This window comes from Cervus elaphus, chromosome 6 (genome assembly GCF_910594005.1).
Source record: "Cervus elaphus chromosome 6, mCerEla1.1, whole genome shotgun sequence".
In the NCBI taxonomy this organism is placed as follows: domain Eukaryota; kingdom Metazoa; phylum Chordata; class Mammalia; order Artiodactyla; family Cervidae; genus Cervus; species Cervus elaphus.
The window spans coordinates 45,635,634-45,646,348 of NC_057820.1; the positions used below are offsets into that span (position 1 = coordinate 45,635,634).

The 10,715-nt window shown below is 52.1% G+C and overlaps 1 protein-coding gene across 1 annotated transcript; it reads right to left on the bottom strand.

Annotated features, from left to right (window-relative positions):
• Positions 1 to 8,296: 8,296 nt before the first annotated feature.
• On the bottom strand, positions 8,297 to 10,239 carry GSX2 (GS homeobox 2). Its single transcript, XM_043906782.1, has 2 exons — positions 9,354 to 10,239; positions 8,297 to 8,670 (listed from the first exon to the last, which is right to left on the bottom strand). Exons 1-2 carry the CDS (start codon positions 9,928 to 9,930, stop codon positions 8,330 to 8,332), a joined length of 918 nt encoding a protein of 305 aa, XP_043762717.1. The 5' UTR covers positions 9,931 to 10,239; the 3' UTR covers positions 8,297 to 8,329.
• Positions 10,240 to 10,715: the final 476 nt, after the last annotated feature.

A 10,715-nucleotide genomic window follows, 5' to 3' on the forward strand; every position in this document is an offset into this window, starting at 1 on the left:
TCAAAAGGGAGGGGACATACCTGTATGGCAGAAACCAACACAATACTGTAAAGCAATTACCCTCCAATTAAAAATGTTAATTTAAAAAAAAGAAGAAACCTCAAGAATGGGAGAAAATTAGAGCTCAACAGAAAATCTGACTCTGCTCTTCCCAAGCCTCTTTCCCAGCGCAGCGTCCCCCTGCTGCGCTCCAGGGTGCACCACCTGCCCTGACGTCTGGGCGAAACACCGGTCAAGCGGAGCCTCCTTCCGGCGCCGGGTACCAAGACCAGGCCGGCGAGGGTTAGCCCAGCTTTCCCAGGACGAGGAAGCTAGGCTGGGGCAGGCGTTCCGCCCCGCCCAGGCGCTGGTGCCCGCAGGGTCCGCCCAGCTCTGTTCTGCACGCTGGGTTCGCTGAGACCATTCAGAATGCCCGCTGCCAGACAAGCAGGGCTCTCCACGTGGGCAGAGGCAAGGCTGTCAGGTGGCAAGGATCCAAGGCGGAGCCTTCTTCCCCTCCGGGTCCACCCACCGCCCCTCCCCATCCCCGACCCAGAAAAAGACACGCACACAAAAAACTTTTGCCACACTATTAATATATTCGCGTTTCCTCCCACTTTCCCAATGGGCTACCAGCTGCAGAACTCCTGAATAGAAAGCTTAATTGTGCTTTGTCATGCAGAGTACCTCGATTTTCTATAGAAGGTTACAAAGGGCCATTTGAAGTATTTCTTTCTCGCCTAATAGTGAACCATTTGCATAGGGCACCTCTGCGCCTGCCAGACCCAGGTAGTTCTGCCCAAGCTCCCAGGGGCCCCCGGGTAACAAAACTCAGGGCGGTGTCCAAGGGGCGCCGTCCAAGGGGCACCCCACCCCGCCTCCTGTCCCGAGTTCCCACTCTTCTTTCCACTTTCTCGGATCACGGCCAGCCCGGGCCGCCGATCTAGAGGATGTGAAGCTTGAGGCCGGCAGACCGCGGTGGCCCGATGCCTCCTGCCATCCAAGCCCTCTTCCCTGGACTGGGGCTTGCTCTAGGCCTGGCCTCCAAGCTCAAGTGGTGTTTTCAGCTCCTACCTGTGGGTCCAGAAACCAGGCTGTTACCCAAGGGAGGCCCTGTGTTCCCTGGCCTCTGGCATAAGGCCCAAAGGAGTTACAGAAGACACTGACCTTGAGTTTGATTTGGATAGACGCTGTTCCATTTCTCCTGGGTGATTGGCAGGACTGCCTTCCCAATATCTTTTCTTGTTGCTTGTTTTGACAGTTCAAATCCAGGTCTATGTGACATACAAAGCTAATAAAATTCTAATTTCATTGTTAATCTTATTTCATTGCAGTATAGAAAGTTTTTACCCTCACACCTGCGTGGCAGGGTGTAATTCCATTAATAAAAAAAAAATCAACATATTCATTGCATGTCTTTTCCCTGATGATATATTGTGAGCAGTGTGAGTTGAAAAAGAACCATTTATTCCCACCGTGAATGAGCCTGCATGGGGCGGGAGCTTCACCTGCCCCTCAGTCAATTAGGAATGTATCGAAAAGTCTAGCAGAAAACGAGTTAAATTAACCGTTGGCTAATTTCCTTGTGTCCCTCCTACATAATCCCCCCTTTTCAGCTTGCCCCAGAAATTACCACATGTTGCAAGGTTCAAATAGTGCCTAATGAAACAGTGACTAAACGCTTCTCCCTCCAGTGCCACCGCCGGGGGAGCCTTTTCGCTGGCCTTCAAAGCCTGAGCAATTCTGGTTCTCAGGTCTCTTAAAAATGATCTTTTCTCTTTGTCAGGAAAAAAAAAATTATTTTTAAGCTGTCAGTAACTCGTGATCCAGTGGGTGAACACTGCTGCCCACTCACTTCCTGCCACTGAGGCCGTGGTAAGATTCCGAGCTGCGGTGTCCTGGCAGGGGCCGCTCCGGCATCCTCCCGTCTCCGGGGACAGCTGGGGTCCTGCCGTTGGGAGGGTTGAGCCAGGGCTAAGGGAGGTTGGAGGAGGATGGGGAGATCGGCCTGGAGAACAAAGAGGATAAAGATTCAGAGAAACAGAGACATACCACGGCAGAAAGAGTAGGAGCAACGGGGGAAAAACCAGAGGCTGACAACGGGAGGGAAGCAGATAGAGAGATACAGACAACATTGCCAACTTTCAACTTTCTTCTCCCAACTTAGAACCACGTGCCTGGCTCAAGCAACTCATCAGCCCCTGGGGGAAGGTGTTTTGAAGTCTTGAGATGCAAGGCCCTAATAATTAATCGTGGTCATTAATTAATTAAGGAGGAAAGGGGGGAGGTGGCTTGCTGCTGCTTGACCCCAAACAATTTAAATTGGGCTTTGTGAAGGTAGACTCCAAAAGCCTGCCCTCCCCCTCCTTCCTATTATTTCTCTTTCACGCTCTCAAAAATTTCCATTATAATCCTCAGCGGTCTGGGGCCAGCAGAGCTGCGCGTCCCTCTCTCAAGCCCTTCCCAGCAAACTGAGGCCAAGCTGGCTTCCACTCCTCCTCAGAGCCGGCTGCCGCCCATGGACAGGGAGCTCTTTCCCATAAGGGGTAGCTCCCACCTGCCTTTTTTCTCTGCACCTGCTGCGGGTTGTTTCTCCCTGAACTTCAGAAACCAAACAGTTGCTTAAAGTTGAATTAGTCCGCTGCAGTGTTCATACAGGCTAAATATCACTACAGTCTCCCTCTCTCCCTCTCTCTCCCTCTCTCTCTCCGTCTCCTTTTTCCTCCTCTCACTAGAGACTTGAGTTCCTTATTTGAAATGGGGCAGCTAATACAAAGTCATCAAAGCACTATGGTTCTTGTCTTAAAGTGACAGCCCTCTTTATGAGGCTGTTTGAAATACGCCCCCTGCTTTTCAATGTCTCTCTATCCATCTTTGTCTGCTCTTCAGAAAAGCGGACAATATAAAGCCCAGCCTGGCGAGCTCCCCACGCTCAGGCCTGGGCAGTGCCAACCTCCGCCTTTAAGCAGATTGAAATTGTCACTGCTTCATTAATCTGAAACTAGTTACTTTCCTAAGCACACAGCACACACTTCCGATCTGTCCAGATTCACTCAGAGGGGCCCCTGGGGCCTTCCTGGGTTTGGAATTTGGAAGATTCAACAAAGGTAGGACGAGAATTCAGAAACACACAGGGCTTTGCTTGCAGAAGTGCAATGCCTGGTGCAGAAGGGCAGGCACTGACCCCAATATAAGGGCATGCAAAACACCATTTTCAGAGACAGTGGGATGGGCAAGCTTTTGGAAGGTGCACTTGAGAACAAGAAGTCCAGCTACGCGAACTGATAAGGATATCTATCTCCATATAGAGTAGTTTATGGAAGGGATTTGAGGGGCTCACAGGCTTTGGACTTTCTGTCCCCAAACAGAAGAAACTTGCTTCCAAATGGAAGCCAGGGTTGGCTGTTGTTTATTCATCTGAGCTCCGCTTCAATTCTGTTCCTAAGAGATCTCTTTAAGTTCTGGTTCCAACTATAGTCTGTGTTACCCAGTCCAAGTGCCAGAGCCTTGGGTGAAGAGCCCTTCATTCCTGTGGAATTCCTCATCATCTGGGAGACAAGCTGACTCTTTTCTCTATACCTCCACCATTAACAAAAGACAATACAAATTCCTCTACTTTTAATATTTCCAGCTGGCTTAGAATAGCAAGTTTTTGGATTCTATTCAGTATAATTTAGGGGAGAGACATGGGCTTTTTTTTTTTTTCCAGAGAAGCTCAATCTTCAGTAATGTGAGCCTAAAGATTTATAAAATAGATTTATATTAAATTATGTTAATAGAAGCCTAGTAAATGCACCATTTAATTGCATGGAAAAAAATTTCCCTTTTAAGAGGTCTGTCACCTTAACAGGTACATTCAAAGATTCCCTGTGAATAATGAAAATAGGAACAATTGCTTTGATGCTCTGAGCTGCATTCAAGTCTAGGACAGCTTTAGGCTGTGTTTGGAGAGGATGGGAGGAGTTCTTTTTAAAGCAGTGATTGCTCCTTTAAACCCAATTTCCTCCAGCAAACAGGTTCTATTGGAAGTGTCACGTTCCCCCTCTCTCTTACACCCTTAAGGCTGGACCTGAGGTCTTACTCAGAGCTGTCATGTTTGGTGGTTTAGTTGTGCTAAGTCACTTCTGACTCTTTCGACCCCATGGACTTTAGCCTGCCAGGCTCCTCTGTCCATGGGATTTCCCAGGCAAGAATACTGGAGTGGGTTGCCATTTCCTTCTCCAGGGGATCTTCCCGACCCAGGAATTGAACCCAGGTCTCCTGCATTGCAGGCAGATTCTTTACTGACTGAGCTATGAGGGAATCTTTTTTCCTCCTTCTTCTAGCCCAACTCTGTGTCTTCCTGCCTCCCTCAAAGAAGTCTCCCAAGCAGTGCCATGAAAAATTAGTGAAAACTGCAGAAAAGAAGTGGGAGGAAAAGAAAAAAGGGAAAAAAAGTCTAGTAAAAATAACCCTTTCCTTTCCACTTACACGACCACCATCAGGAGTTCCCCCCACATACACACACATGTATGGGTACACGCATATACACGCACAGACCCAGTTGCCCTCTGTGACCACCTTTCATTTAGAACAACCACCTTTCTGGCAATTCGCTGACCACAGTCAGGATGGACCTAGCGAACTGCATTCCTAATCCTGATTAGATATAAGTGGGCAGTACTGGTGAGGAGTGGGGGCAAGGGGAGGAAGGAGAAAGTCAGAAGATCAAAGACGTCACTTCAGAATTTTTGTTTCTCCTAAACTATCTTTGGATATCCTTGGGGGGATATGTTGAGGGTTGGCAGTAGGGAGTAAACTATGATGGCCTCTTCAGAATAAGGAGAGGAGTAGGATCTACCATCACAGCGTCTCTATCACCTGGGTCCATGGGTCCATGCTGATAGTGTCTCTATAACCAAGGATAGCTACTGAGTCCCTTCTGCCCTCGTCGTGGCTTGCAGTCAAGAAGCCTTGCTGAGTGCCACTATTATTGTTAGGCCCTTGGCCTTGGGCTTGTGTTGGTCACTGAGGGGGAGGGTGAAGGCGAAAGGTCTTGTCTCTTCCTCTTTGCTGGGAATGTCTGGACTGGGTCAGGACACAAAGGCAGGAGGTCATTCTTCCTGCTGTCCCCCCTCCCCAGTCCCCAGCTCTTTTCCTGTTTAAAGAGGGGGATCCATCCACACTAATGACTCCTGCTGCTCACGTCTTTTCTCTTAGTGGAGCAAGGTCCGGATTTTTAATTATCATTTTTATTCTATTTATCTTTCCATGATGTGGTTATAGGCCCCCAAGAGGCCAAACTTTGTGGGAACAGAGTTCTGTGTCTCAAGTGGGATACATTGAAAAACTAGCATCTAGTGCTTCCCAGGTAGAAAAGTAAGGGTGACTCCATGCATCTTAAACATTCTTCTTTTAACAAGTCTGGGGACTATTCTCTTAGAGTGGCTGATGTCAAGATTGTTGAGCAGAGTATTTGTACACTGAGTGTTGGCCTAGGTGTTCTTAACCTAAGAAGAAACTATAGGTCTTTAAAATCAGCCAGATCCCCACAGCCTCATTCCCAAACTTCCTAAAGCTCAGCTGAAATTTTTCCGGGAGGAAGGGGGTTGGGGAAGTGTAAAATAGTAGACAAGGAAACCTCATGGTCCACTCTGACAGTGACAAGAAGATTCACTCTGCTCCAAATGTTCTAGGACAAGGAGGACCTCCCCAGGAACCCCGGGGAAACTTTCTTTGGAGAACGTCCAACGTCTTTGCCTGAACCTTTTTGCCTCTGGTGCGGGATCCCCTGTTTATTCTCTCTTCCCTAAGGAATTTCCCCAAGAGGGGAGGGAGAGGTACGGAGACCATCCCAGGAGGACTGGTACCGCGTCCCCTTCTCAGGGAGGTGGAGCTGGGCAAGGAGCGGCATCCGGTGTGGCAAATGGGTGGCTCTGGGCGGGGATGGGGGTAGTCGGGAGAGGTGCAGATGCTCAAATCTGCGAGGGCAGAGACTTGGGGAGGAACAAGCCCGAGCGTGGGGACGACGGAAGGGCCGGGGCGGGTGCGGATGGGATGGGGACGGAGTCGTCTGTCTAGGAACCAGCTGAGGCTTCCCTTTGGGCAGGAGGGCTCAGAGGTGCAGCCGGGGCTCTTCGGCCTTCGGTTACTTCCTGCGAAGGGATTCTTCCTTAGGCGCCGGTTCTTTGCGCTACGAAACCCCCTCCTTTCCACCCCTGTACTGGTGCCCAGAGATGCCTGTTTATTAGTAAGGAGGAGGAAGGGATCTTCGGGAAAGGCGGCAGGCCAGCGCCCCTTCCCCTTAGCCGCGACAGGACGAGGGGCCCGAAGCTCTGCTCTTGTGTGAGCTAGAGAGCGATCCAGATCCTGAGCCCCTGCCCGGGGCAGGAGCGAGCCGGTCGCCTGTGACCACTGCGCAGTCCCAGTCCCACGTCCCCGCACAAAGCCCCAGCAGCTCCCCATTCAGGGCGAGCCGTCCAGCCTCGCCCCCCCAACCCCACCCCCGCGCCTCGCCTGCCCCGACCAGCAGCAGAATAAGAGTTGACAGCGGGCCTCCGAAGTGTGAAAGGAGACTTTCCTTCTCTGGAGTGTGTGTGCGCGCGCATGTGTGTGCGTGTGTGTGTGTGTGTGTGTGTGAGAGAGAGAGAGAGAGAGAGAGAATCTCTGGCCAGGGAAACCATGGTCACATCTTTCCCCCTCTCCTCCTTCCCATACTAGATCTGCAACCTCACCTGTTCAGATTTCAGTCCCTATAGACCTAAAGTAAATCAGACCTAAAGAAGTGTGAGTATGTGTTGTTAACAGTTCCTATGGTTTGGACCTTTGGGGTGGCATCTTTACAGAAAATAATCAGAAATAACACCAGTGGGTGTTAGTGGGACTCAGCCTTCAGGGAATGAGACTTCCTAGTTTCCATGTTCCAGCTTCACTCTCCATTAAAGGACAGAACCTGGCTGTGCTGAAGAGTCAGGTTGCCTTGCTTGGCAGAGCCAGGGCAGAGCCAAAGTCTTCTCCAGGGCCAGGCTTGCAGGAGTGAACTCTGCAAGGTGATGGGAGCAGTGGGACTAGAAGGGAACTAATTTAGGTGAAAAGGAGACAAGGAAAAAAACCCCAAAGTCCAAGGGCACCTCTGAGCTATTTTGGAAAGTTGAGAATGCATATCTTTGGACAGACTAACTCCCTATTCCTGAACAAAAAAATTTTTTTTCACAGCAGTGGTGGAAACCAGCTAATTTCTTAGCTAGACAAACACTCAAAAACGGTATTGTTTCTAGTCGTTTGTAGCATCATTCATAAGTTTCCATGCTTTTGCTTCCAACCTGTTTGATGGATTGTTGCCCTTCCTAAAACAATTCCTACTATTCAGATTCCTTCACATAATTCGGGTTTTAGTATTTGAGAGAAATGAAGAAGGAAAAAAGGGAGGAGGGACTGCTACAGAAAATAAATAGGGGTAAGGGACTTTCAACCTCCCCTGCTAAATAAATTGAAAGGTTTGCCTCTCATTAATTGTCAGTGTCACTCTAAATGGATTTATCCTGTCAGCTGTGAGGAAGAGAGCTATTTTAAGAATGGGGAGTACTACCTGGTAGGCAGCATCATGACTGAAAGTGTCTTGGCAGAAGTTTTGGTGACACAAATCCTACAGAGTCACAAACTCCCTCAACCAAGAGACTCGCATTATCAAGTTACAGTCATTACTTTGCTGTAAATTCTCAGACACTTTTATTCTCTATCCATAGGGGGAAGAGAGAGACAGAGGAAGTTGGTGAGAGCCAACACCGCGAATCTAAACCTTGATTTTTGTCTCATTTATTTAAATAAATATAAATATAAATTTTATATAAAACTATTCACAAAGAGACTTCCAGTGACTTGGATTTGAGACTCTCCTCAGGCAAATTTTCAGAAAGCAAGACCTACAGGGTTTAATTTTCTAAGTTATTTGCAACTCAATACCTTCATTTAAAAAAATAATCGAGAAACCCCATGTTCTTATCTGGTTCTGAAAGACAGGGAAAGGGAAATGACATGCGCTTTAAAAAAACCCACATACAGTTTTAAACTTAAACCAATCCTGTTTTTCCTTTGTTATATGACAAAACTGAGTTGAATCTAGATTATTTACATAAAAAACAACAACGACGACCTATAACTGTGAGTGAGCCCCGAACAGACAGATCAAGGAGACAGGAGAAGGGTCAGGCCCGGTATGCACGCCCCCGGGGAAAGCTCCTCTCTAGCTTCTCCAGGTGGGACCACCGAAAGGGTGAGGATTTTGGCCCCTGGGTGCCAGCCACGTCGGGAGTTAGGGGAGATGCCGGGAGCACGTGTGGGGGGGGGGGTGGCGAGGGGGGACGGCCCTCCCTTATAAGGGGGAAATCTCCTTGTCATCGTTGGCCGAGGCCGGCGACAAGGAGTCCTCATCCTCGGAGCGCGCGAAGTGCGCCTGGCTGCCAACGCACTTGCAGCCCGCGTGACTGTTCCTTTGCGTGCCCTTCCCTTCCTTCTTATGCTTCACCCTGCGGTTCTGAAACCAGATTTTCACCTGCTTCTCTGACAGATTCAGGTACGTGGCGATTTCGATCCTCCGGAGTCGAGACAGGTACATGTTGGAAGAGAATTCCCGCTCCAGCTCCAGGAGCTGCGTGCTGGTGAACGCCGTCCTCATCCTCTTGCCATTGGGTACCTGGCTGGCGTCCGAGCCCCCTGCAGACGGGCCAGGAGAGGACAGAAAGGTAATTCTCGGGCGAGGCGCTCCCACCCCAGGGCCCTCCCTTGGAAACGATGCCTCTCAAGGACCCACCCGCGAAGCTCAACCAAACACCTGTTTCCATCCCTCACTCTTTCTCATTTGGAGATAAATCTTTACTTAGCCGGGAAGGACAGAGACGCCCAAAGCAAGCGAAGGCCTTTGATCTCGGGGATGTAAAGTCAGAGGATTAAAGTGGGGGCGGGGGAGGGGTTGGCAGAGTCCTGTGGTCTCCTGTCCAACCTAGCGGAAAGGCAGGCTTAACCAAAAGCATCGAAACGCTTTTAGCCAGCCTCGACGCCCGATTGCCACACTTCAGTTCAAACACACCAACCCCGAACATCAGTCAGTTAACCTCGGGTTTCTCAGCCCTCAAGTTCAAAGTCTCAGCGGGCCCGCTATTATCCCAGACTCGAGCACCAGGTACTGGAGTCGAGCGCACCAAGCTTCTTGGAGAGGCTGGCAAGGCTAACTTTCACCTTCTCGGAACTTACGGGGACAACTCCGCAGTTATTCTAAAAGCCCCTCCTTCGTCCCCTCCGCCCACCCCACAGGCTCCCACTTCCTCCACTGAAGGCGCGACGTTTTACTCCCGGGAGCCGGCAAGGCGTAGCGCGCAGGTGCCCAGGACCCGCCCTACCCATGGTGAGGCAGTGAAATCTCCGCGGGTCCGCCACGTTGTAGGTGGTGGCGGTGCAGACAGGTGCGTGGTGCTGCGGGTGCCCCAAGGCCGCCGCGGCCGCCGCCGCTGCCGCCGCGGCCGCCGCTGCTGCTGCAGCCGAGCCGGGCTGCTGGGGCTGGTGGTGGTGATGGTGATGCTGCGGCGGGTGGTGGTGATGGTGCGCGTGGGTCACGCGCGGGCAAAACTGGGCGTCCCCAGGACCCGAAGAAAACTGACTCTTGAGCAGGGGCAGGGCCCCGGCGGCTCCTGCCGCTCCGCCACCCGCGGCCCCTGCACTCCCGGCCCCTGCGTTCCCGCCGCCGGAGCTCGCGGGCCCACGAGAGGAGTGCAGGTGCGAAGTGACGCAGAGCGGGCAAACGCAGAACGCGCCGCTCTTGCGGGACGCGCAGCCCGGCCCGGACATGGACATCACCAACGGGGACGGCATGCCCAGCGGGATGAAAAAATCTGGCCCGGGGTGCGGCTCGGGAAGCGAGGGCGCGGGCCGTGAGGAGTCCTTGATGATGAGCGAGTCGACATAGAAGGAGCGCGACATGTCGGGAGGGGTGGGTGGCTGGAGGACCCAGCCGGTCGTGGGGGCCCCCTCCCCTCTCCTGTCCAGAGCTCTGGCCCCGGGCGCGGCGCGGACGCAGGCGGTCAAGCCCTTGGGGACGCCGAGGTGTCGGCGCCTGGACTGCGAACAAAGGGGTCCCTGGAGAGGGCTGGTCCTCAAGTCCCCCGCCCGACGCCCCGGCTCCGGGATTTTATAGCCCCCACCCCGACACGTGATGCTGCGGAGTACCGCTCGGCTCTTGCTCCTCCGAAGCTCCCCACCCTCGGGATAGGCTGCCCGAGTCACAACAGAAGCGGCGAGGAGGGGCGGGCGCGCGGCAGGGAAGAATTCGGAGGAGGGGGATGGGGGAGACTTCGCAAAGTGTAGGTTTTGTTAATTTCCCGGGGAGGCCGGCCTCCTCCCCCTCTTTCTCCACGCTTTCCCGAGAAATCACAGAGCTCCATCCTCCATCCCACTCCTCTCCCTAGCCTGGGCCCCAGACCAACTCCTCCAAGCTTCCGGCTGCACAGCGCACCAGGTGGGGACTTGGAGGCCTTTCTAATCGGAATGCCCCGTGCTCCCTGCTCCTCTGTGCCAGCCGTGCATAAGGCACGGAATAGTATGAAGCCTGAGGTTTAGAAAAGGATTGTGCCGCTGTGGACGGGCAGCGGCCCAGCCCTGGAGCAAAGCGTGGGACAGGCACACACAAGCACACAGAGTCCCCCAGCTTTTGGACTTGGCCAATGTCATTCAGGTGATTAGTTGTGAGGGGTCTCGGAGGCGTAACA

What these genes read in the sequence shown, in the direction of transcription:
- GSX2 (XM_043906782.1), bottom strand. Translation starts at nt 9,930, where the DNA reads ATGTCGCGCTCCTTCTATGTCGACTCGCTCATCATCAAGGACTCCTCA. An exon ending in ATTTCACTGCCTCACCATGG is followed by an intron (nt 8,671 to 9,353) that starts GTAGGGCGGGTC and finishes GCCCGTCTGCAG; the next exon opens with GGGGCTCGGACGCCAGCCAG.